General features: G+C 45.0%; 1 protein-coding gene across 2 annotated transcripts in view; it reads right to left on the reverse strand.

Annotated features, from left to right (window-relative positions):
* The window catches only part of KIAA2012 (KIAA2012 ortholog), a 324,198-nt gene that overhangs the window by 76,903 nt on the left and 221,008 nt on the right, over window positions 1-26,287 (reverse strand). The window contains exons 17-20 of one of the 2 annotated variants that reach the window (XM_069226046.1): window positions 15,402-15,476; window positions 15,086-15,143; window positions 13,095-13,256; window positions 9,590-9,674 (exon numbers count right to left, since the gene is read on the reverse strand). In XM_069226046.1, coding sequence (XP_069082147.1) covers window positions 9,590-9,674; window positions 13,095-13,256; window positions 15,086-15,143; window positions 15,402-15,476 — 380 coding nt within the window. The remainder of the gene's footprint in view (window positions 1-9,589; window positions 9,675-13,094; window positions 13,257-15,085; window positions 15,144-15,401; window positions 15,477-26,287) is intronic. The other variant, XM_069226047.1, reaches the window with a different exon arrangement.

The raw sequence follows: 26,287 nt of genomic DNA on the forward strand, positions 1-26,287 counted from the left end.
TCATGTTTTTATGTTTATTATTCCCAATTTATGGGTATTTAGCTTGTTGTGTATGGTATTCTAAATATTTTTTTCTTACAACTGTGTAGATATATTTTGGATTGAGTTCGGACAGAAACGAAGTGTAGACTTTTATCATTTATAAAATTGTAGTTCATTTTTTCCGCTTTATTTGTGAATGATTGAGATTTTTTTTTTTTAAATGTCTCTTACTGTACGGTCACACTCGAGTGCAGACCATTTCTTCTGTAGCATGAGGACGGTGCGCTCTTCAGAGCATGAGGAGCAGTAGGTAAGTTCTTTCTTGTGCTTGAGATAGCGGTTGCCTCTAACTCGCATTCTAAGGCCAAAGTCGAGTGACGCGGCTGTATTAGGGAGACTGCGTCACGACGTCTAGTATGACGTGCTCTGTGTTTCTTTTTCAATATGATAGGGTCTTTTTTAAGGGCCATATGCTTTTGTTTATGCAACACATCCCCTTGTTTTCACAGCAATTAGCTCTGTGGAGGCCGTTTCGCTGACAACGAAGTACGGCTGTGTTTTCCAATGTCTGGAATGGTTGGATTTTGTGACAGAAGTGTGTTAGAAGGTTTTCTCTTGTGAGATTTGCCATCTTGATAAGGTTTACACAAAATTAAGTGGGTAATAACGCTTTTGAGTCTTTGAGGGTTATAATGATTTTTAAGAAGAGGTGCATTGTATTTAACATTGGTGTTTAAAAAAAAGAATGTCTGATAATAAGGAGGTAGTAAATCAAGAGGGGTTAATAGGAAAGGGTATTTCTAAGGAAATACAAGTGGCTGTTCAGGAGTTTGCGAAACAGGCATTAAGTAACAAGAGGATTAATGATGAGGAGGAATATTTTTCGGTTTCTGATGAGGAGAACCGGTTTAAAGGTCCAGGTGGGAAGTGCCTCAAAGAGAGGAGACACTTGGAGGATTCACCAAGTGAGAGAGGAGTCCAAAGCGGCTAATTAAAGAAAGGGAACCGATGCTGTGCAAAGAAGGGTCAGCTTGACGCTGAGAAGGATCAAATATCCTGAGGAGGAGATGGTAATGGCAAGAGGTGGATCTGGTGAGAATCTGAATGGATATGTTTTGGATCTAGAGTACAAAGATTAGTTGGACGAGGAGAGTGAGATGGGTGTCAAAAGTAATGGAACAGACACGGTTGTTGATTCTTTTGGGGAAAAGCTATTTCATTCTAAGGATATCCAACACCCATGAGGGAAGAGATGGTGGCCATTGGACCACGTATCAGATTATATAAAGTCTAGTAAATTCTTGGAGAAGGATTAAAGGAATATAATGCCGACGGAGTGTTCCAGGCCCTTTCTTGATGAGAAGGTGACTATGACACCGAATTTGTATCCAGAGCTCATAACATATTTGTTTAAAATGGGCAAGGATTCCAGGAAGGGATTACAGAAGTCCTTAAAACAGTGTCAAGACAAGCTTCTTGATATCCTTGGTCCTCTGCCCAAAATCTTTGATGCAGTGGAAGAGGTATTTTTAAAAGGTTTAAATCTGGATTTAACTTTGTTATGTGGATGGTGCCAAAGGGCTATATGTTTTTTGTGCCACATAAACGCAGACCTTTCATCTGAAAGGTGAAAGACTGTATTAACGGGGATCAATCCAAAGTTGAGTGAGTTGGCTACTAAGGAATCTAGTGAGGATGCACATGGTTTGCTTTTTGGGGACGGCATGGTGAAGTCTCAGACAAAGTATGTACGTATTTTCAAAAGTCTAGACAAGGTGCAATTTTCTATGCATAGAGTTTTCTCAAACAATAGTTTTCATGGTTGGGCTGTTAGGAGAGGGCAACCTACCAGCCGGGCTGGATTTAGAGCCCAGTTTCAGAGCCAAACGTCAGATTATTACAAGAGTAACCAAGGAGGACCCCAATTTCATCCCCAGAGAGTGAGAAGAGGAGCACGTTCTGGCAGAAGAAGGGATCAAAATCTCAGTCAAAGTCAGAAACATGGTGAGTATGAAGATTTTTTCTGGTTTTATCCCGACAAATGTGGAAGGAAAATTAAGATTTTTAAAAAATCACTGGCATCCAGTGACTCAGGACACCTGCGTTTTACAGACTATAGAGGGTTATCAGATAGAATCAGTACAACTGAAGGAACCAAAGGAGGTGCCTTTCAAAAAGATTTTGAACAGATAGTACCAGAAGAGGTATTACAGATGTTAGAAAAGGTTGTGATTATAAAAGTAGGAGAAGGGGTTTGTAAGTACTTTATTCTTAGTGGAAAACAAAGGAAAAGGTAGGCGGCTGGTGATAAATTTAAGGGACTTGAATCAGTTTGTGACATATCAACATTTGAAGATGGAGGGTATACACCTTTGCTTTGACTTCCTTAAGGATCAGGATTGGGTGGTGAAGATGTATCTCAAGGATGCATACTTCATGATTCCAGTTGCAAAAGAGTCAGAGATATCTGCAGTTTGGGTGAAAGGGGCAGTTTCAACGCCTCCCTTTTGGGCTGTTGGCAGCCCCTTGGCATTTCATGAAGGTGTGAAGACAGCAGTTGGTTTTCTCAGAGGGAGGTTGAGTAAGGATAATAATTTATTTGGACAATATCTTGATTATGAATCAGGATGTGGTGGAATTGAAGGAGAAGGTGGAAATGGTGAAACCTTTTTGGGAAAGACTGAGTTTTATAGTAGATCTGGAAAAATCTGTGTTGGTTCCAATGCAGAGTTTGGAATGTTTGGGATTTGTAGTGGGCACAGTGTTGTGTCAATTGTGTCTTCCAGAAAATAAAGTGAAGAAAATAAAGCAGGAGGTGCAGGTGTTGTTGAAGAGCAGGAGGTGAAGTTGAGAGAGTTGGCTCCGGTGATTGGTCTATTATCTTCGTCAATCCAAGCGGTTTGGGGGATTCCATATTAAGCTTGTTACATGAAATCATGCCATGTAATCTTGACAATTTCCAAAAATTGTGCTTAATTACATGAAAGCAAATTATGCAAATTTCACACATGCCTACTTTTAGTCTTATCATTATATGTCATTACCTCTAATTGTTTATTTCTTCTTTTACTCTTGTCTTTGTTTTTCTCTTTAATTATGAAACTTTGTTTCTTCCTTAATTATAAATTGTTATTTTGTCCTTCCTTTTTCAGATTTAATTTAAAATGTTACATTTTACATTTTCTATATGTTTGATTTTATTTCATTTTTTTGTTACTGGTGAACTCTAATTCTTTATTTCTTTGCTCCTAAGTATCTTTCTTTCTTTTTTACTAATAGCACTGTGTTCTTTCCATAATTTTCAGTTTCTGTTACATATATTTCTCATTTTCTTGGTGTTACTTTGGTCTTTAATTATTCATTGCTATCTTTTACTTTTTGTTGTACTTTCTCTATACTTATAATTCTTATCACTTTCTTTCTGACTTTTTTTTGCCTTGGTTAATATGTAGGTCTGGGTTTGGTGTGTATCTCTTTAATTGTCTTTACTTCTCTTTAATTCTCATGTTTTCTTTTATCCTGTCCTTCAACTGTCATTCTTTTACTGGTACATTCTCTTCAGTTGTTTTTCTGTGGTTACTTTTTGCTAGATCATTGTGCTTCTTCACATTTTATGTTCCATTTTACCTTAATGCCATACTCATTAATTATCCTTACTTCTTCGATTCTGTACTTTAATTATCCACCTTTCTTTTTTTTCAGCTTCTACTCCTTTAATTTATAATCTTCATGTTTTGGTTCTGGCTCTTCAAATCTCACTCTTTGTTTCATAATTCTCAATCTGTTTTCTATTTCTAAATATTTAGGAATGACAAATGAACTATTTACTTTCCTTTGGTAACTATTTTACTGGTTCAAACTCCATCTAACATCAGATTCCTCACCTTTTGGATGCAATAGCTCTTACACGCAGGCAGGTGGTGTGCTCAGACTCTGCAGCAGATCTTTTCCTCCTGTGGAAGTGATGCCTTGGAGCCACATATAGGCACTACTCCTGTATGCTGATGTCAGTGTCACAAGCAACTTATTTGGCCTCAGATGCAGAGTGACTGACAATCTGAGTGACCGACAATGTGAAAGTCCTAAATTGGACCCTTATGACCTACCTTAAGTCCACTTTGCAGAGTGACGAGAAGGGTGGGAGTGAGGAATCTGCAGTTTGATAGAGTATCCACTAGAAAGAGCAGCAATGGAGGTATATAACGTATTCTTTTGACCACAGACTTGTCACCATTTGAATCCATACCAAAGCCCCAGACCACTCCATGGTTGGACTGGTATGGGGAGTGGACTTCACCCCAGAAAGTCCTACAGGATCAAATGGCTAAAATACCCCTCTCTGCAGACCAGACAATCGAGAAAGTAGTGTCTGCTGATGCTAAGGACAGAGGCCCATGTGACAGCCTCACAAACGTTCAACAGGGGACTGCCCTTAGCCAAGGCCATAGTTACGACATTCTCCCTGGTGGAATATGCCATTGAGCCCACAGGCAGCTCTTTCCCTGCCAAGGTATAGCACAATTTGATACACAGTATGATCCATATAGACAAAGTTTATTTCTGGGCTGCCCTTCTCTTTGCACAGGCGAAATAAAAAAATATGTGGTTGTCTACTTAAGATTGAGTTTCCTCCTCTTTAGAGGGATGTGGCAAAGAGAAAAAAGCGGGCGTGAAATTAATTCCCCAACAGGGAAGGAATACTCTATCTTTCAATATATTGTGCCTCTAGCCTAAGCACCAAATTATCTGAAAATAACGTAGTGTACAGTGGATGCACAGACAAAACCTTTAGATCACTGATGAGACTTGACAAAGTGACTGCAACAAGGTAGATGCTTTTAAGAACCAACAGTCCAAAGCTACAACTGTGCTTAAGCTCCAAAGGCATGCATAGCAAAAAGGTAAGAACCAAATTAAGGTTTCACTGTGGCATAATAAAAGGTCAGGAGTAATCATGTATGTGAGCCCTTTTCAATAAATGCATCACAACAGGTGACTTGAAAAAAAAGGCTGGTCTGGTAAAAGAGAAGCCAAAAGTGCCAAAAAGTAACTTTAACAGTGGTATTTGCTAGGCCTGGAGCAAAACATATAGAAGCACATTAGGCAACTTATCCTGAAGAGGGACCTCACATTAGGCCACAAGCTAAGGCCAACGGCTGTAATGGATGGACTTAGTGGAACAGTGACATGCTCTCAGAACAAACATCTACTACTTTCAAAGGCAATCAAGTCTGCTTAGCTTGTCCTCTCAATCTCCATGGGTGAAGTTGTAAATCGTGGAAGTTCAGATGTAAACCTTAGCCTGTTGCTCAGACAGGAGATCCTTCCAAAGAGGTATCCAGATGGAAGAAGAGATACTTAGATTCAGCGGTTTGGAGTCAGAGCCTTTCAGAAAGGGGCTACAGCATGTGCTGAAACAGGTCCCTGTTGACCTTCTTAAAAGGAATCAGTGGCAGAGGCAGAAATGTATAGAGACTGGAATCTCACTGAAGGCAGAATATGTCCAAGAGGGGGGAGGTTGTTCTTGGGAGCAAAAGGCGTGACAATGTGTGTACTCATCAACAGTAAAAATTACTCCCTAAGGCATGACCCACTAGGCAAAGATGCCTCAAACTACTTCTGCCCCATCCGTGTTGCCTGTTAGAAGGAAACTTGAGCTGGCCTGCTCCTGATGGAAGACAAGAAGGCCTTGAGGGCTAGCCGGATGGCACACAGCATCAGGAAGCTGATGTGATGTTCCTGCTTTACCAACTGCCACTTTGCCCAGATCCCCATCAGCCCAGAGATGATCGGTCTGTTAACCACCTTTAGTTCTGAATAAAACAGTCTGCCACAAGTCAGGTTAGCTTCTCTTATCCCACACTGAAAGTCTCAGGCTGCCTCATCTGAGACACAGACCTACAGGTGCCACAGGGCATAGAGCACTAGCAGGATGCACAAGGTTAGGAGATCAGGAAGCCTCATAACAATCTGCAGCCGGAACCAAGGCATGAGTCATAAACATCAGGACTGACCGAGTCTCACTGAAAGGCAGAAAGCTTTCAAAGCACTGTGTCCAGGATGGCCATGATAAATTAAATCCCTTCCATGTGTGAAGATGAGAATTTAGCTTGTTGATGGCGAATCCCGGGTGGAGAGCAACAAAGCCATTGTCTGCTGGTTATCCACTACTGACAGAGGTGAGCCCTCCTTTAGCACCCAGTATGGGAACATGTGTTTCCCCAATCTGCAAAAACAAGCTTCAACCATGGCCATCACATTTGTGAACACCCTATGGTCCAAGGTGAGGGCAAAGGGCAAGATGGGCATTGGCAGTGTTGTGATTGACCCCCACACCATCCTTTCTCCATGCTCCAGGGAAGACATGACACAAGCCAATGTCAACTTCTTGAACTTGTCCTTGCTGAGGAAAGTGTTCCAAAACCTGAGGCCTACAACTGGCCTCAGTCCCTGTCTTTTTTGGGCGCCAAAGTTTATTGTGAGTAACACTCTATGCCCTTTTGTACCTCTGGAACTATTTTTGTGAGTAGCATCTGGATCTCTTTGGCCAGTATAGTGAGATGGTCCACTAACCCATTACCACAACCTAGAGAAACATGGGGAAGTGTTGCTAAAAAGGGGAGGATGTAGCCAAATTGAATAACCTGCAAATGTCATTAGTCTGAGGAAGTCACTGCCAGCCAGGTAGACAAACTCGTACTAGCCTCAGAAGACCATTGGAAGGAGATCTAAAGGGGCTTGGTAGCAGCTGCAATAGGCAAAGGGGAGGAGGAAGACTGAAGCACCCACTAGTGGCCAAAGCCTCTCTCACCACTTCTTCCTGTGGACCTTTAAAAGGGAAGGGTAGGCTGCTGGAGAGGGTGGAAGGGATGGCTTTGTCAGTAAGCCAAGCCAGACAATAGTCCTTGTACTTTCTGTGCTGCTGGTGGAACTGGTGAGCAAGAGAAAGCAAGTCAAGCAGGTGGGCCCTGGCATAGCAATCCTTTAAGAGCACCAGAACTGAGTCCACATTCTCTCCAAAGACCCTGCACATATGAAGGATGTTGGAAATGCCTTTGGAAATCTGGTAGAATGCAACAAGGCAAGGCATTGAATAATAACACTGGTGCCCCTGGCATGGCCAACACACTATGATTCCCAGACTGGTCCACAAGATATATTTGGTGGCCTTTTCACCAACCCATCATACACTGTTTATTCAAGTGTATTATGAAAATCCAAAGTAGGGAGGGCAAGACCCCATCTGCCATGTCCCAGAGGACATGTATGTAATGGTCAAAAAGGTAGGCAGTATTCAAGGACCTAGGGATCACACTGGCAGAGAAGAAAACCCTCTTATCAAGGCCATGAATTTGTTTAGACTCTCTATTGAGATTCAAGTACTTGTGGATGCCTGATCACCAGACTCCCTGGTGTCAGGTGTTGCTCCAGGAAGGCTGAAACTGCAGGGGCTTGTCTGTGGTGGCAATCAATAGGATGGCTCACGTTTGATACTGAGCAAGGATTAGCATAGACTTCCATTAGAGCATCCGTTAGATCCTCATTGAAATTCACCTTAGACTCTACAGTAGGCATCAGTATCTCCATGATCACAACAGCCCTGTGAACGACAACCTTGAGGGAAGCATCCTTTACCATGCAGTCTTTTCCAAGCATACCTTCATCAAGTATGGTAAGTATAGGTACATATATATATATATATATATATATATATGTATACACCACTCCTTACTTCACCCCCTTCACGCTGCAGAGGGTCTATGGAGCTGACAGTTCTCAGGATGAGATCTCAAGATGAGAGATCTGATTGGCTGACACCACATTTAAATGTTACCCCGAATTCATGGTAGATCGACAAGTCCATGGAGGATCTACAAATCGGTGGTTAAATCTTTGAAAAAGCACTGGCCAGTACTTTCAAATAAAACCCCGGTTTGGGTCAGGTGCCTGGGGGAGGCGCATTATATTTTATAGGACAGTGGGGACAGCTTCCCTCCTCAAGCCTCCTTGAGGTTCCGGGGACTGTTTCCTTGGGGGAGGATGTCTCCTTGTTGATGTGGTGACAACCAATCAGATCTCACCATGAGATCTGTCTGCTTGCAGATCCTCCGTGTTGTGAAATATACAATGTTTTTGAGCATTTATTGCTCAAAAACTACTGAATGAATTTGCACCAAATCACAAACATTACTCTTTCTTAACTAAGACCTAGCTTTCTACCAAATGTGGTTTAAATCCATTCAGTAATTTGGTCTGTAGCAGTGTTGAAAATTCCTATGGAAACATGAATGGGGAAAACAGATTTTGAGAGCCCCCTTTTTCTCAGGCTCTGCTTGATGGATCACCCTGAAACATTCCAGGAAGGAGCGCTGAGGTGCAAGATTGTTTTTTTCTGGAAAGTCTTGTGAAGATATATATATATATATATATATATATATATATATATATATATACACACACACACACACACACAAATATATATATGGTTTTGTCATTGCAATGTTTCCTCAAGCCACAAAATGCAGCCATAAAAGCAACCACAAGGGGTCCTTGCGTTCCCAAGATGAAAAGCAAGACCATTTTTCAAGTATTTCTGGGGGGATGCTGCACTCACTGCAGCCTTTCACATGAACTTTTGTAACATCATGGTGGTGCCCCTGGGCAGATAGGGGCACTATAAAGGAGAATAATATATGAAATTGTGCCATTGAAAGGCATTACTGTGCCCTCCAGCCTGGAAGCAGTGAATAATAAATGAGTGGCTTTGGACCCTCGTTCGTTATCTTTATTTTGCCTTATTTATTTTATTAGTGGGTCCCCCAACCCCTTCTGGAACTCCTGCCGGATACTTTTGCCTGGCTCTTTCCTCTTCCCTGATGCCAGGGAATGATTACTGTCTCGCTATTAAATTCTGCATCTTGATCGTCAATTAAGAACTACAAGATTGCCAAGGTGGTTTTGCTCTTTGCGTTTTTTTCCATAAGTGGTACCCTCTTTAGGAGACACTGGACACCTTTTATGTGACAAATCAGTGCAGTGTGGCAAGGTGGCTACTGGGGGAATTGCCTTTCCACAGCCAACCATGAAGGGATCTCTACAGACCTTGTCAGCGTCCAATTCTTGACACTACGTGAAATCGGTGGGGAAATATGGACTGAAGAGAAAAAGAACCCCAACCTGTTTGTGAATGGGTGATGTTGCTGGAGAGACACGAGCATCAGAGTGGGTGGTGCCATCTAGGCCCAAAGGAGGCAACAAACTGTGCACAGAGAGAAACTGAAAAAAGATCAACATCTAATTAGCCTGTCATAATCAGGTGGTTTATGTGACTTAAAATGAACCTCCTGTTTCCTACATCCTCCATGAAATATTCCATAATTCTGTCTGGTGGATACTGTAGTATAAAGGATTTCATTTTCCACAATAAAATTAAATGACTCACACAACAGCTTTTGTGGCTCTTAAACCGCATTAAAATATATTCATTCAAGACTCTGTTAGCAATCATCCCTTCTGAGGCTTATTAAGGATATTGTTTATATGACATCTAGCAGTTTCACAAGCAGATTCAGTCTGAGCAGCAACACTCTCTAGTTGATAAACTCACGTCTCTTTCACTGTCCGGGTGGATTTAGGTCTCGCCGGCAGAACATTCACAGACTTTGGCTCCCCCTCTTTCTGCTGCGGCATATCTGTAAAGGTATTAATATTAATAGTAATATTGATTCCATGAATCACGCTGCATTCAGAAACGATGCGTAGGTAACTCAGGTGGGTGGTCTTTGTGCAGCTTCTAGGTGCTATGTCCCTGTCTCACATATTAAACACAATATAGTGTGATGGAAAGGCACAATAGTATAATGCTTTCCTGAAATGAATAGTCGTACATGGAGCCCTGCCTTGCTCACGTTCACAACACCTTGCTCTTTGAGCTTTTTAAGAGGTGGTTATCTCCGCCACGACACCAAAGAGACAACCCCTTTTGGAGGATGAGGGAGGGGCAACTATAGTCAAACATAAATGGCATCTGGAGGTCCACTTCAACAGACTACCAAAAGCTGTCAGAAGCATCCCAAATTATTACTAGTAACCCTGAGCGTTCATCCTCTAATTCAGTTAAAAGAGAAGTTGTTCATTTTTTTTAGTAAAGTCTCAAAATAAAAGTACTACAAATCTTCATATTTTTTATTGGACTCCCACCTCCTTCCCCAATTTGTGAGTTCCTGGAGTAAATGTTACATTTCCAGCAATGTGTGCCCCCCTTAGCACACTCATGGTGCTCCTGGTACCCGTCTATTTCATCCAACTATTCTGCTAGCCATTTCTGAAGGTTAAGGCATGTATTTACATGCGGATTCAAAACGATGGCATCACGTGTAGAAATAGTGTAAATGACATGGTGATCGAATGCATGACAACCTTGTAGCATAATAATTTTGTTAGTTCAGTCAAACGGTATCAAAATCCAGGCTGCTTGTATGTTTTTCATTGAAAAACAACGTGTGACCCCTGATGCCATATAATTGAGATGCTATGTTGTATTAGGTTAAGTGCATAGGATTTATATAGCACTAACATTGCATTTGGGCATCTTTGAAGATGGTGAGAAAGTGGGGCGTCTGTGTTTTGCATTCACTTACAAAGAACATGGCGCCATCAGGCACAAGATCATTAGAAATAGGCTGTAATTCCTTGCATTAAACAGCGATGCCAGGTCGCCCATGCAAGGTCTTAAACCTTGCTGTGCATCTGGCATCACTCGAACTCCAGTGGGTTTTAAGTGACTCAATTTGAGAGCATTGAGACTCAAATGCGCTCAATAATTAAGTCAAAACAAATGGAGCGTATCTAATGAAGTAGGGGACATACAAGAGTGATTACTCCTGACATTTGCAGAACATGCTATAATTTCAGCTAAAAGTTCAGTGAGTTCGTCTAAGGCAAGGATACATTGATTTGTACAAAAACCTCTTCATACTTTGGAAAAAATTGAAGCCCTAATCCTGAGTAAATAAGCATCTGTGGATATAAAACGTGTTCACAGACGTAGCTGTGTCTAGGCGCTATCGTGTTACAGTTTTCCCTCATAAATTAGTCACAGTACTAGTGTATGATAGGTTGCATCTTGAGATCGGTGTACTAGAAACAGCAAATCAACCACTGATATCAATCTCTGCCCTGTCGCCTCAATGATAATCTTGGCCTTAGTCTTCCCCGTCCTTACAGCATGAGAGTTGCTTCATTACAAAGACAGGGTTTATCTACCTTTAAAAACAAATACTTATACCCAGATCCTCATGTAGGCTCCTCCTCCTCCCTGGAAGTGAAAAGAGGAACTCCACCTACCATGCATGCATTAGGTTGCCACATGAAAACTCAGTTCTGAGCACGGTGTCTGATACAACACAGAGCGCGGGGGCAACCAGTTTAGGCAGGTCTAGTTGAATGGTTGAATGTCCTGTCATTCTCCTGGGACCGTAGCCCCAGAAGCCCACAACAGGGTCCAGAAGACATTCAAGTGGGGAGCAGGACACCTGTGTATGGGGAAGAGAGAGGTGAATTTTCCAGCCCAGCAGATCACACCCTCTACTGCCCACGAGGTGCACTCCACAAATGCACGCTCCAATAGAGCCTCACTATGCCGCCAGCAGACCCAGAGCCTGAGTGAACAAGTGACTGAAGAACACCCAAATGCAAGGCAGGAGCGACAGGAGATAGGAAGACCAAAAAGCGTGGGGTGAGGTAGAGAGGATCTCCATTACAGGACACCTCCACAGAATAAACTCAATACTCTGACTGACCAGGAACCCCAGTGCTAGCTATGGCACAACCAGGAGGGCAGTAGAGGGCAAGGCAGAATCTATAAATAGAGCAGCAGGAGCAGTGGCACCAGGATTCAGGGGTAAGATTGTTCCATCTCACCCCATTTATAGCTACATTTTACTACCAAATCAGAGAATGGAGTATCCTAATTGAATTAGGTCTCATAGCCACTGGTATAGAGAGAATGTGTAGGGTGAGAAAATAACATTTTAAAAAATCATACAAAGATGCAGCGGTATAATGCAGGCCTCTGCAGCCCTTGTGGCGCAGGGGGGCCCCAACCCTCCTGAGGTCCATGTTTCAGATCAAAGCCAATAAATATCTATGAGATATGGGAGACTCAGGGGCCTCTCTTGACATTCTGCCGGGGGAGGGTTGGGCATCACTTTATATTACTTCACACTCTAAACAGAAGGCAAGCATCCAGTGTTGTGAGATAAAAACAAAAGGGAAGAAAGGTAGGTTGAAGCCCTCTTTATGACTCCCATCGGAAGTGATGTTACAACGTTGGCTCCTCCACTATGGCGGAGGAGCGTCGCCACTCTGCCAGCAGCAACAGCTGTAAAGCTTGAAAAATAAAATGATAATAAGCCATGTTTATTATTGTTTTATTTTTCAAGGGGGTGGGGCCATGGGGAATGAGAGGCAGGGAAGGGGAGTGGAGTGGCGTGCACTCCCCTCAGTGCGCATGTGGGTTTCGCCAGCTGTCTCGGGACGGCCAAACCCACAAGCATACTGAGCTCTCTCCAACCCGAGCTGCGTTGCCGGGTTGGAGACAGCAGGTACAGGCTCCCAGTCTGCCTGGGAGCACAAATTGAGGGCACCCAGGGCAATCCTGACACTGCTCTCATGCTGCTGGCAGCATGAGAAGAGAGTTAGGATTGACTGCGGTGTGGACTGGGAGCCTGTGCCTGACCAGCGGCGATGCGCGATGTAGCGATGGGCAGATACGTTTTTTTTTCTGTTTCTGTTTTGTGCCTCCCCCGCCCCATCACTTTGCCTCTGCACCAGCTGTGACTACTGTTAGGGACTGGGTTGTAAGCATTTGTTTTTAAGTTTATTTTAGGGCTAAGGTCGGTATATCTTATGTAACAAGGCAAACTTCACAATGTAAGGACTGTGATGAGAAAGGCGGACTAGCAGGTAATGAGTTTTCCTGCTGCTGACCAGCAATCACCAATAACCATTCAAACTGCCGGCCTGCAGAACAGCAGAGTTGGCCCTTCACTCACAGCTGAGACCAGAAGCTCAGCTGCCATGCTGGATGTGGGTCACTGAGATGCACGCACCTCGAGCAGACTCTCCATCATGCTGCTTCACTGCATCTGATGCGCCTTCTGTCTGAGGCTCCATCAACATCTGCTGTGTAGAGCTGCCAGGCCTAGGCAGAGCATCCGGAACAGGCGGGGCCTCTTCCTGCGGGGTGGGGTCTGTTTCTTCTGTGTCCATTCCTATTGGGATAAATAAAGATGTGATCAGGGTGTCACAAAAGGCAGAAACATAGCACTAAGACTGAAATATTGAATAATAAACTTCATCCGGGTTTTCATCCGTTGACTTCAGAAGGACCAGCTTTCGTGTGTGTAATGTACCAGGCTAAAATGTCCCCTTGGCCTGACACCCTAGAATGGTGGAAGAATCCATCGAGGAAGCTTCAATTTATGATTGTGAATTGTTGTTAGTCTTGATTTAGTGAATCAAGATGTGGAATATACCAAGGCAGATTGTATTTTTGTGCCTCTAAGCTGCACTCAGTAGTGCAAAAACACCCAGTCAGGTGCGCAAAGCAACTGAGATTTGGGGCCAGATGTACAAATGTCCTGAATTGCGACTCGCATTTTGCGAGTCGCAATTCAGGATGCAGGATGGTGTCCCTGACACCATCTGCGACTCGCAAAGGCCCACCTCATTAATATTAATGAGGTGGGTCGCAATTTGCAACCCCCTTGCGACTCGCAGCACTCACAGGGATGGTGGTCTGCTGGAGACAGCAGACCACCAAGTCTGTGACTGCTTTTAAATAAAGCAGTTTATTTATTGTAATGCAGCCCGTTTTCCTTAAAGGAAAACGAGATTCATTACAAAATGAAAAAATGAAACGTTTCAGTTTCATTTTTTCATAGCAGGCAGTGGTCCATAGGACCACTGCCTGCTCTGAATTTTTTTTCCAGGCCATTCATAAAGGGGAAGGGGTCCCATGGGGACCCCTTCCCTTTTGCAAATGGGTTACCACCAGTGTGACACTGGTGGTAACTGTGATTGCTTTGCAACCGCTTTGGCGGACACAAAGCAATGCAGCATCGCGCTGCGACTCGCAATTAGGAAAGGGAACACCCGTTCTTAATTGCGACTCGCAGTCCCGTTTTAAAACGGGAATTGGGCATCGCGATGTGGGTTTTGCACGTCGCAAACAGCGAAATTCGCTGTTTGCGACGTGAAAAACCTTTCCTACATCTGGCCCTAGGTTTCTTTAAAAAATTAGCTCTAGACGAACAAGTGGCTGTCCCAGGGAGTTTTGTGGGTTGGTGTGCTGTCTGTAACTAAACCACTTTTGCTGGCCCGTCATTATGTGGAGCTAAACCGCATGGGCGCCAATTCAGAAAAACGTCACGGCTCGTTGAAGCGAAATTACCCACCACTGACGGCCTGATTACACACCAGTGTTGACCCATTTCCCTACCTTTAGCCCTGAAAAGCCTCCTGTTAGGTGCTGCTGGGTCAGGGAATGGATAGAAACAAACAAGGATATCTCTGCTCTACTGACTGCCAGACTTAATTGATGCTTACTTTGTGCCGGTGTTTTCTGGTAGTGGCACCAGCACTCATTTTGGGGACTTGGACTTCATTGTTATCATCAGACTTTGGCCCGGAGCAAGAGTGAGAAGAGCGGAGAAAGAAAGAGATAGAAAAATAAATGACAAAAGAAGAATGCAAAGATAAAAAACCTACAAGAGTGAGCTAAAGAAATATGAAAGCTAGGCGACACGAAGAAGGGAGGCCTGGGGGGCGAGCGTGGGGTTCAAGAGTAGGCTCCTTGGTATTCGGCAGAACTAGGAGCAACTTCACCACACTTACTTGTTTTCTTTAAATTACGGATGGTCTTGGTGAATCCCCGAGACCAGGGGTAGCACGTGCAGTGCGAGGAACAACACAATGAAAGCCGGGGGTAGTAGCTGCAACCCTTGGACCCCCCCCCCCCCCCCCCCACCCCCACCCCTCGATCCCCAAAGCAGCCAAACATCAAACACAAAACACAACTGAATTAAGAAGCTAACGTTACCAACTATGTACTGCTCGGAGTCCTGGACGTTTCCTCCCTCCGGCCTTTCTGCATTTCCCTGTTTAAAAAAGAATATTGTGCTGCAGGTTACCAGAAATGTACCACCAAGATGGAGCACGTGCAGAGTATTTTTTGTTTGTTTTTATTATTTGCGGTTAATGTCACTTCAGACCATTTAGTGCTTGTTTAGCAAACAGATAAATGGCACATTTCAGTGCCAACAACGCTTTATTCACAGTAATGAAAATGACGAGTTGCCAAGAGGCAGAGATGAAGGCCGCAGGGTAACAACATTCAGTCCTCATTGCTAACGTACCAGACCCGCGGCTGTCACGCTGGGATCTTCTGCGCCCATCACGCCGCCTTCATCGGGAGGCTCTGACGGCGCCTGCTGAGAAACACATGTCCGAGTAAAATATTAAGGCAGGCTAAAGAAGCGTCACTGCGACACGCAAAGGCAGTTCCAAGAATCACTGGCAAAGCCAGTAGGTCTAGTTGTGAGTCTTACCTGAAATATTTAAAAAACCTGCCGCAATGAAAAAACAACAGAAAAAGGGAGTTGCTTTCTGGGTGCAATGCACAAGGAATTTAGGGCCATATGTACGAACACATTTTCCCATAGACACAAAATGGGTAAAACCCTTTGCTACATCTGGCCCTTAATGTGTGGTGATGAAGAACACTTTTGGGATGAAACATAATGCCTCATGCAAGCATTCAATATCCTTCACAATATATCAAATTCAGCCAATAACATAAAGCAGGGAATAAGAAAAACTATACGCAGCCAGTGGCCACTTCATTTCTGTTTTTTAAAGAAATGGTAACAATCGATTGGCAGACAGCTGCACTGTCACCCCTAGAATGGTCACTAGCAGAGCCCAAGGATCCAATACTGTGTTTTGTTTTGATTTACAGTTCCCCTTGCATTGAAAACTCTTGCATTTTAAATAACATTCAAAAAAGCATGCAGCAGTGTTATTCACAAAAAATCAATACAACTCATCAAAACTCGGTATTTTTGCACCTAAATTTTGCAATGTGCTTTACATCCACCAGAATGTTGAATTCCGGCCCAGAATTACAGAGTCAAAATCCACATATATTCCAGGGGAGTTTAACATCCCCGTTTATCACCTGTTCTGAGTATGCAATGAATGGGATTTGAAATTAATGCGGGGGTCACACTGGGTCGGGGGAGGGCGGCTGGTGGTGGCAGCTAGGTTGGACACACTCCTGTGCTTTGCATACTTTTTTGGTCTCTAGGGGGGAGCCAGCCAGAGGCTGGTATATGCGTGTGTCCACAGCCTCTGTCCAGAGGTCCATCAGTTTTACTAAGTACGGGAACACACTCGGTAAAACTGGGACTGGTGTTACTGAAACTGGTAATTCTTGATCTGGTAACAATATGCCTCATGTGAACAGTATCCCACCTGATGATACCACTCCATCAACCTTGTAACCAGGGTCACAGTCCTGAACACAACTTTACCCTCATAAGCAGTGTGACACACTGATGAGGAATTTCACCGGAGCCATCTATGTACATAGGCCTTGTGAGAAACACAACATTTTAGTGAAGCAGGTGTGTACACACAAAAAAATAGCTCATCGACATTAGAAAGTCTTTATACTGTTTGGAGTTGCCCTTTTAACTGAAGTAACACAATGGGAACACAAATCTTTGCCTTGCAATGCCCTGCCCTTCTGTAAAATAGTGCTCGTGCTGTTTATTTATTATTCACTTTTTATATAAAAAATAATAATGTTGTAGGTGTCCTGGTGCTCACCTGCGACACCCACACAGTTAATTTTATTTGGGGCCATGGAGGGTATAGGGGAGAAACCCAAGACCCCTGCAGCCCCAGCTGGCTCCCCAGTCAGCACACATGGTGGGTGCCAGCAGGACCCTGCAAACTATTTATTAAGTGGGCGCCCTGGTGCACCCGGCTGGGGCACTCATACAGTGGGAGTCAGTGGGCACGGGGAACCCAAGGGCCCCCGTGGCCACAGCGGGCTCCACTTATGGGACCCAGCCACTCTTTTTTGTATGTGGGTGCCCCGGTGCTCATCCAGAGCACCTACAATGGAAGTCTGTTGGGGCCATGGGGTGAGCCAGGGCCGCTGTTGCCACAGCCAACTCCTCTTGTGGTGGCTGGCTACTCTTTTTAGTAGATCTGTGCCCACCACAGGCACCTAAAATTGCAGTCTATTGGGGCCACAGAGGGATCCACAGGGTCCCTGCTACCCCAGCCAGCTCCCCCACATGCACCCCTCACCTTTAATTTGTACTTGGCCTATAAGTTTATGGTCCCAGAGCACAACAGTGGCTCGGAGAGGGGGGGACCCACCAAAGCCCCTCCCCAAATATTTTTAAAAAATGACCCCTTGGCCCACCTTGGGGAGGTCATAATGATAAAACAAGCATTTACAATGCAACGGGTCTCGCGTTTTCTCATGTTAGAGCTGATTGCGTTGTAAACTCCTAACCCGACTTTTCACCTATCGGGCAAAAGTGCATTTATGTACATAACCCGAAAAAGTGAAATCAAGTATGTAAAGCGCTCGACTTCTGCCAAGCGAGATCGGGCATGTAAATTAGAGAAAAAAAAGTCCACGAGCCCGATGGAAAACAGCGAGCCTCGCATGTTTTCTGTACTTGGTCGCTGCGCTCGAGGAGGGCTAGCCACCGGAAAAGGCATGACATATGCGTGCCTTCCACTAATGGAAGCAAGCAGATTTTATTAGGGAAGCCCACAAACCAATAAAAAACACTGACGTGAAGTTGACAGGGCTCCGAGCCCTTTTCTAAATGCAAAAGAGTCTTGCTGCTATACGCATGCGCAAGCGCATGCAACGCAGGCTCGACCCTAAAAAAGTAGGATCACAGCAATAAGAAATTTGGCCCCAGGAGGTTCCTCGGCCCCTCCTCTCCCAACAAGGACTAGGGGGGCAGTGTATCACTAACCTGCCCCCCATATCTTTTTTTAAAAACAATCTCAGGACAGGGGATTAGGGGCCTGATTTAGAAGTCGACGGACAGGTTACTCCGTCACAGCGGTGACGGATATCCAGTCTGCCAAAATCTAAATCCCATGGATTATAATGGGATTTAGATTTCGGCAGATGCGATATCCATCACTGAGCACCCCGTCCACTGAGTTCTAAATCAGGCCCTAAGTCTCCAAGTCGTGTAATGGTTGCTGCAACATGTTTTGTCATGTTGCAGTCAGCCAATCAAAGTGCTTGCAGGGAGCGAGGAGGCGCAAGGGAAAAAAGCCCCCTAAGCCAATCAGAACATTCTATTTTTTTCAGTTGAGCTTCTGAGAAACACCCAAGAGCCCGTTAAATCTAAATGCCAAGATATACAAATATTTATGTATCTTAATTTCTCAAAAAATACTCAACGGATTTACAGCAAATTGCAAAAAGCAGGCTTTCTGGCCTGAGATCTAGCATCCGGCAAAATATGGTGTGATTTCATCCAGATGTTTTTTCGATTTCACTTTCCAAAAACATCTAGGGAAAATGCATAGGGATTTAGCATTTTGCGAACTTTCCTTTTTTTCAGTGCCCCACTTGACGAATCATCCTGAAACGTTTGTTGAAGAAAATAGGCAAAAAAGAGCACTTTTTGTAAAGTTTTGTGAAGACTAGTTAAACAGCATCAAAGTTATTAGCAAATGAAAAAAGGCATTTCCTATGGAAAAGCAGACCTAACCATAAGTGGTGACCTCCACTGGGATGTATCTAAACTTAAAGAACCAAAGGTTACAGGGACGTTATAGTTAGAGGTATTTCCAGTAACTGTAATCGCACCCTAAGGAAACTATACCTTGCTCCCTCGCCATGCACTGCAAATTACCACAGATATTACAGCACTCATGACAACTTTTATAGCGTCTAAAAAAATATCAATGAAACGTTAGCAGTCAAAATATTGAAATAAAAATTGTGCATGGCGGGGGCTTGAGTTATAGTTACCTTATGGCGTGAGTTATGGTTACTTGAAATAACTCAAACTATAACTGCTGAATTTCTCTGGTTATGGGCAAGTAAATTCAGAAACTAACTATAACGTCCCTATAACCTTTGGTTTTTTAAGTGAATTTTAAAGGATTTGTTAATTAAATTTCCTAACTATAAAGTCCCTGTAACACTTGTTTTTTTTCAATGTAAAGCAATTTTCATTATTATACATTAATCCAGCCACTGCCGCCTGTGGCCAGTTCTGGCAGAAAACCCCCCTAACCACCCAACCAGATGCTGCGCACAGCGTTTGCCCATGCACAGTGGAAGGTGGCCGCAGGGCCTGTCTCTCTGGGTGTGATAGGTGTAGGAGGATGTCTCTGGGTGTGACAGTGGCTGTGAGAGTGTGTATCTGGGTGTGAGAATGGGTGAGAGGGTCTATGTGGGTATGAGAGTGGACGTGAGAGTGTCTGATTGCGCTCCAATAGATGAAAGATGCATTCACATCCACAAAGTATTCTAGAGTATTTTTCATTATGGAATCATGGAGTAAACACACTTGCTTTGTCTTTGCCAAGTCCAGGATTTAGGATAATTTGTCCTTTCCAGAATGGAGCTTCAGCTGGGGCACCTGGTACTATATATTTGTAAGTGCTTCTTGTTGAGGTTTAATTTCTGTGAAATTAGCATCATGGCCAGAACAGAAGCTCACCTGCTCGTTTATCCAACAACAGTCCACAGTTTTGCACAAAATGTCTATCCAACTGGAGCACTTTTTATGAGTTAGTTAGTAAGTGCTACTTCATTGGTTGAAGGTTCAGTTTGGGGGAGTGGGCTATTTATTTAAATTAGTGGAGGCCACCCACCCCCCCCCCGCAGCCCTGGGGACCGCCACCTCCCTGGGACTGAAAAAAGATAAGGAAGAGGGTCCGTTGTGGACCCTAAGCCCTGGGGACCACCACAGCCCCAGGCCAAATTTCTAGTGTTGAAGGGGGGCCACACAGCCCCCCTCAAGGTGACAATATTGGTCTCTGGGGACCACCACCCCCTATGGCCGGCTCCTGCTATGTTCCAGCGTGCCCACCCCGGGACATAGCTGTTTGCTCCGACTTAGTGGGAGCTTTGACAGCTCCAGCCAAGTGAGAGCAAACACTCTTTTTCCAGCAAGCAAGAGCATGGGCCTCCCTCAAAAAAGAAAAAAAAAAAAAATCTATTATGGCCAGGCTGAGGGGGATGGGATCCCCGGGACCAAAATCGTCTGGGGGGGGGGGGCGGGCCCCATGCCCTCCCCCCCAAAAAATATATTACAAGTTCCCAATACCCCCGGGACCCAAATAAAAAAAGAAGGGGCAAGAGACCGCCCGTTTAAAAAATATATATATATCAGGAAAATTTGCAGATTTGTCAGTGTGTCCACCCTGACCCCTAATACTACTTTTTAAAGTTATTTTTAGATCAAGGTAACGAGTCCCGTTAGATAAAATGGTAGGTGACACTTTCTTCATGGCATTCCTGTTCGCACTCGCATTCAGGAATTAGCTGCGACCATAGATATACAAGTTTGGATTACTTTAAATATCTCAAAAACTGCAGAATGGATTTACACCAAATAAGAAAAAAGGCGCCTGTCTGGACAAACAGCTACATTTCTGCCAAATTTGGTGTAATTCCGTCCAGTGGTTCGGGCTACAGTTGTGTCTAAAATCTCTATGGAAATTAACATTGGAAATACACTTTTTTTAAGACCCCCTTTGTCTTGACCCCCGCTTGCCGAATCACCCTGAAACTTTAAATGCAGAGCAAGATCCAACTTGACACCTCTTTAGGAAAATTTCATGATGATTCATCAAACGACGGCAAACATATAACCAAGTCAATAAATGCTTGTTTCTATGGAAACTAGGTCCTAACTATAACTACCTACTGGCAAAACGCCAGTAGGAGATATATATATATGTATATATATTTATATATATATATTTCAATCAGTCATGCTTGGGTGCCTCTATTGCACAAAATGCAGTGGTATAAACATCCATATTTCTCAGGGAAATTAGGAAAACTGTTCACGATTCACTGGGAAATAAGGATTTCATAACAACATCCAACTACAGACTCTGCAGAGCTTTACCATTATTAGCACAACAAGGATTTTGAGGTATGGAGGATCAAATTTTGCGACAAGATTTTCTAAAGCATGCGACAAAAGATTAAAATTTTGCAGCACATTCTCTGGCTGTATGTTATGCAATGCCCAAAACGCACACTATCACCAAAGCTGTCCTCCGTGTTGAAATCTTGCTAGACTACCTATTTTTATGGTGCACTTCCTATATAGTTGTTCCATGCATGGTGGATGATATCAGGTATTGTGTGTGTTTTGTACTTTGGATACCACAACTGGTGAATTCTCATGGTTTTGCACATTTGAGTCAAAACCATAACTCAGTTACTGTGATTTTTCTTCAGGGCAGCCAGCCCCCCTTCTGCGCGGCTTTGGAGAAATCTATGATTTTCTGAAAATACTGAAATGCTAGCTTTTCATATTTAGTAAATGCACACATTTGATCCACAGTCAGGAATGATAGAGCTAAACATGGACACAATCTCCCTCAAAAGGCCCTGAATCACAAGCCAGGCATTCTAATGACATGCCAGAGATACCCACAAGATGTCCGTAATGCTCACATTGTACCAGCGATTAGCCATAATAATTGAAAGGATGCTTACAATATACCAAGAACTGGTACTTTTCATCAGAGCCATTATTATCCCAGGGTGGAAACATTAATGTCAAGAATAACTGCATCACTGCCAAGTGGACCCATGTCACATGTGATGCTTTCCGCCACTCTGGGGCTTTTCCCAACAGCATGCTGCATTCTGTGGTGGGAGTGGCGGCTGGTGACATTTGAAAGTGGTAGGGTGTAAAAGTTTGGGACGAGGGACCTGTCGCGACTGAGCAGGCCCGGCTGTCAAAAGAGGGGGCCAGGGGGTTCTCCCTAGTGTAAATTTTGAAAAAAGAGTGGGAAAATGGTACATTGTTAAGTAAATTTAAGGACACAAAAGGGTTAATAAGGGAATTGAGAAAGTGTATTTTTTTAAGGGCAGCTCAGCCTTAGAGAGAGAGAGAGAGAGACAATGGTAGCCTGTCATAAGTTAATCATGGTGCGAGAAGAACAGTCAAAGCACATCACATCAAAGAAGTGCCTTGATTATTCATAAGCGAGGGCCACACACCGATAAAGGAACCCCAACAACACTTTACCAAACTACTGACCAAGGAGTTCTGTCACCACTGCGCTTTGGAGCTTGTAAGTGGTGAAAACGAACGTTACGTTATTTCCAGAGTTTCTCACATGCCTCATGTAATATCTCTCTCATTGTGTTATATACAGACATCTCCCTGACCTGGCCTTGCTATATCACAAGCTCCCCGAAGTCACGTCTGTAACACCTCTTTCACTGCACAAGTGCACATGCATCACCAGGAAGATATCTTACAGAGAGGCATGCGGAGCTCTGCCTAAAAGTATTAAGTGCATTACCTCCCGTCCCTCCCTCGCCTTCCTTTTAACCAATGAGGCCTCCTGCCTCCCCCCTAGACCCTCCCTTCCCCTTTCAAACCCCCCCCCCCCACCCTTATCCCCTCCTGTTCTTTTGTCTAGCCCACGCTAGACGGTTTTCTTTCCCTTTCTTACCTGCACGGCGGGGCCTGGAGGTCGTCGATGGAGGCACTCCTCGGGACGCGGTGCTCCGCGAGGAGTGCTACGGCTGGGTCACGTCTTGAGCGAACGGCATGGCTGCTCGAGAGGCGTGTACTGGGGGCCGGCTGACGGGGTCAGCCGGCCCTCTGTGGCTGGGGCGTTAGTTTCCGGGTTTCCGCGCCGCGGAGCCGCGAGGACCGAGGAACTTCAATTTTTGGATGCTGGTCAGGTAGGACGGGCGTTCTGCCCGTGGTTTTTTGGATTTTTACAAGGATTGTGACCTTTTTAGGGTTTGGTGGAGCCCTGTTAGGGAGGACCAGGGTCCTATATGTAGGGTAGTGTTTTGGAATGAAAGGCAGTGTTATTTTGGTTACCATGCCTAAAGCTCCAGCAAAGGGACGTGGTTGTCTCTTCTTCCTCCTCGGAGATGGGAGGGGAGGGTAGCATTGCTCTTCCTGAGAACCCACAGGTACCTGGCAGGGGTACTCCCCTCATGTCTAGTGAGGAAGTGCAGGATATGGGTGAAATGGCTGTCACCAGGGCACTGCAAGCTGGCGTGGCCAGGACTGATCAGTCTAAGCGTGCGCACTCATCGGTAGCGGCAAGGAAATCCTCATCGGAGAGTGAGGATGAGGCCCCATCAACGTCATCTGGGGGGAAATAGGTTTCCAGAAGAGGTAATGTGGGAAGTGATGACACATGTTCGGGACAGTTTAGGTTTCCCTGTGTTTCAACCTACAAACTCAGAGTCTCATTTATTTCCTCAAATATCAGACGCCTTTTATGTTTGCCATGCCTTTCCAGGGACCTGTGAAGGATATGGTGTTTCGTGAGTGGAAGGATGTGGAGAAGGCTCAGGTTCCACGATTCCTTCAGTAACTTTACTTACTTGAGGGTGAGGGGGTTTTTCCTCCTTCAATACGCCTGGACTCTATTCTGGCTACTCTAATTGGCAAAACGGCAGTCAATCCGGAGGATTGTGTGCCTACGTATGCCACAGACCGTAAAGTGGATTCAGGTCTTAAGAGGGCTTTTGCGGCGGAGAATCTGGCGCTGAGGCAGGGATTTATTCTGCTTATGCGTCACAATCATTGGTTCAAGGCTTTGATAAACTGGCGGTGGCTGTACAGGAAGGGGCGGAGTGTTCGGAGCTCCTGGCTGGTATGGAACAGCTGGCCAGATTATTGGCGGATGTGTCTTCAGATATAGTCCGTACTTCGGCTCTGGCATCTGGGTCTTTGATTGGGGCTCGTAGGTCCCTCTGGTTGCGTTCATGGAAGGCTGATCCAGGGGAAACGGCGGCCTTGTTGAGACTGCCGTTTGAGGGTTGTAACTTGTTTGGAGAACTATTACCATCCATACTTTCCAAGGCGTTTAAGGAGCGGAAGCATGCCTTACCTTATAAAGGGGTTTCTTCTTCGGGTAAAGGGTGGAAGAAGCATTCCAGATCTTCTCCTACTAGGGTTGCTAAATCCTTTTCGTTTAGGAGACGGCGTTTTCATCCGCGTTTTTCACCTAAGAAGTCTACTCCTGAGACCCGGGGTGGTTTCAAGAAGGGGTCCTGGCATTCGCTGTGGGCCTGGCAGAGGGCCGGTTGGGGGATGACTGTGTCACTTTCTTTCAGCTTGGGAGGACAGTGTAACCGATCATTGGGCACTAGACATGATGACCAATGGTTATGTCATAGATTTTGTGGCGGTTCCTCCAGATTCCGGGGTGCATCCCACACCTCTGCCTTCAGAGGGGTCTTGGAGTGGAGCATTATTGGACGGAGTGCGGGACTTACTGGTCATGGGGGCCATTTCCCATGTTCCGCTAGACGACCGAGGTCAGGGCACTTATGCGGTCTTGTTTCTTGTGCGGAAAGTTTCAGGGGGATTTTCAACCGGTGCTCAATCTGAAGGAGGTGAATACCTGGATCAGGACAGGGCATTTCCGCATGCTGTCCATTCGGACTATTTTTCCATTGGTCAGGCATGGGGATTTTCTGGTGTCACTGGATCTGCCGGATGCTTACCCACACGTACCGGGGGCATGGTCCTCTCAAAAGTTCCTGAGGTTTGCTGTGGGGCAGGATCGTTTCCAGTTTTGCGTTCTGCCTTTCGGTCTGAAATCTTCTCCCCGAATTTTCACGAATATGCTGGCTCCTCTAGTGGCTTTGCTTCATTCAGAAGGGGTGTTTCTGCACCCTTTTCTAGTCGACATTTTGATTCATGCCCATTCACGAGACCTTTTGCAGAGGCAGGTGGCCCAAGTTCTGGGGGTCCTGCAATAACACGGGTTTTTGATCAATTGGGTGTAATCGGACTTTGTGCCGTCCCAGGATCTGGTTTTTCTAGGGGCTCGGTTTCAGCCTATTCTAGGGTTGGTGACTGTGTCTGAAAAAAGGTTGGATGCTCTCCAGGCTTTGGTAAAGAAGGTATGGTTACTGTCTGCTCCCCGAGCTCTTCTATGGTTGCGACTGCACATTTGGCGTCAGTGATATTTTGGGTTCTTGGGCACGTTTCCATCCCCTGTGCTTGATGACGTGGTTCTTGAGTAGGTGGGATCCAGGGTCCGGTTCTCTGAAGGACGGGGTTCCAGGGTCCGGATTGATTCACAGAGAGTTGCAATGGTGGTTGGATGCAGACCACCTGAGGGTAGGGGTGTCTTTGTCACCTCTGAGACCCGTGGTGGTGACGACGGATGCCAGCCTCTCCGGTTGGGGGGCATGGATGGGGTCAGCTCAGATTCGGGGGTTTTGGTCCCCTCGGGAGGCGAGTCGGTCATCTAATTGGCGAGAATTGCGGGCTATATTCCTGGCTCTGGTCCATTTCCAGGATTCCCTGAGGGGGTTGGCGGTTCTGGTTCGCACAGACGACTTAGTGGCTGAGGCTTATGTCATTCGGCGAGAGTGGTAAATGTTCGGGCGGATCTACTGAGCAGCGTGATTCCTTCCTCTCAACTTTTCTCTCTCCGGAGGTCTCTGTTTCGGCATCTGGTTCGGCTTTGGGGTCTTCCAGTGCTGGATGTGTTTGCGTCAGTAGAGAATGCGATAGTGGAGTGCTTCTGCTCCCGGTTTCGGTGTCCCCAAGCATGGGAGGTGGATGGGATGTCATGTCCTTGGCCGCAGGGCCTTTTATATGCATTCCCTCCGTTTCAACTATTCAGGGCGTTTCTGTTAGGTGCCAGTGGCTTTGAGTTCTACCTTGCTGGCTTCATGGAGACGTTCAACTTTGCTTTCTTATGGTAGACAGTGGAAGGTGTTTTCGTCTTGGTGCTTAAGTCGTGAGTTGGATCCTTCCTGCGCTTCTCTCTTTGAGGTGATGCAGTTCCTGCAGGACGGTGCTCGTTTAGGGTTGTCAGTGGCTTCTCTTCGGGTACAGTGGGCGGCTATTCAGGCATTTAGGGACCATGGCGTAATCTTCAAGTTGAAGGGCGATTGATGCCTGGATTTTTTCAGGGGCTTATTAATTTATTTCCTCGCCCGGTACGTTCTTTTCCCTCATGGGATCTGTCCTTGGTTTTGGATGTGTTGACGGGGGCC

The sequence above is a fragment of the Pleurodeles waltl genome, chromosome 3_1 (genome assembly GCF_031143425.1).
Source record: "Pleurodeles waltl isolate 20211129_DDA chromosome 3_1, aPleWal1.hap1.20221129, whole genome shotgun sequence".
In the NCBI taxonomy this organism is placed as follows: domain Eukaryota; kingdom Metazoa; phylum Chordata; class Amphibia; order Caudata; family Salamandridae; genus Pleurodeles; species Pleurodeles waltl.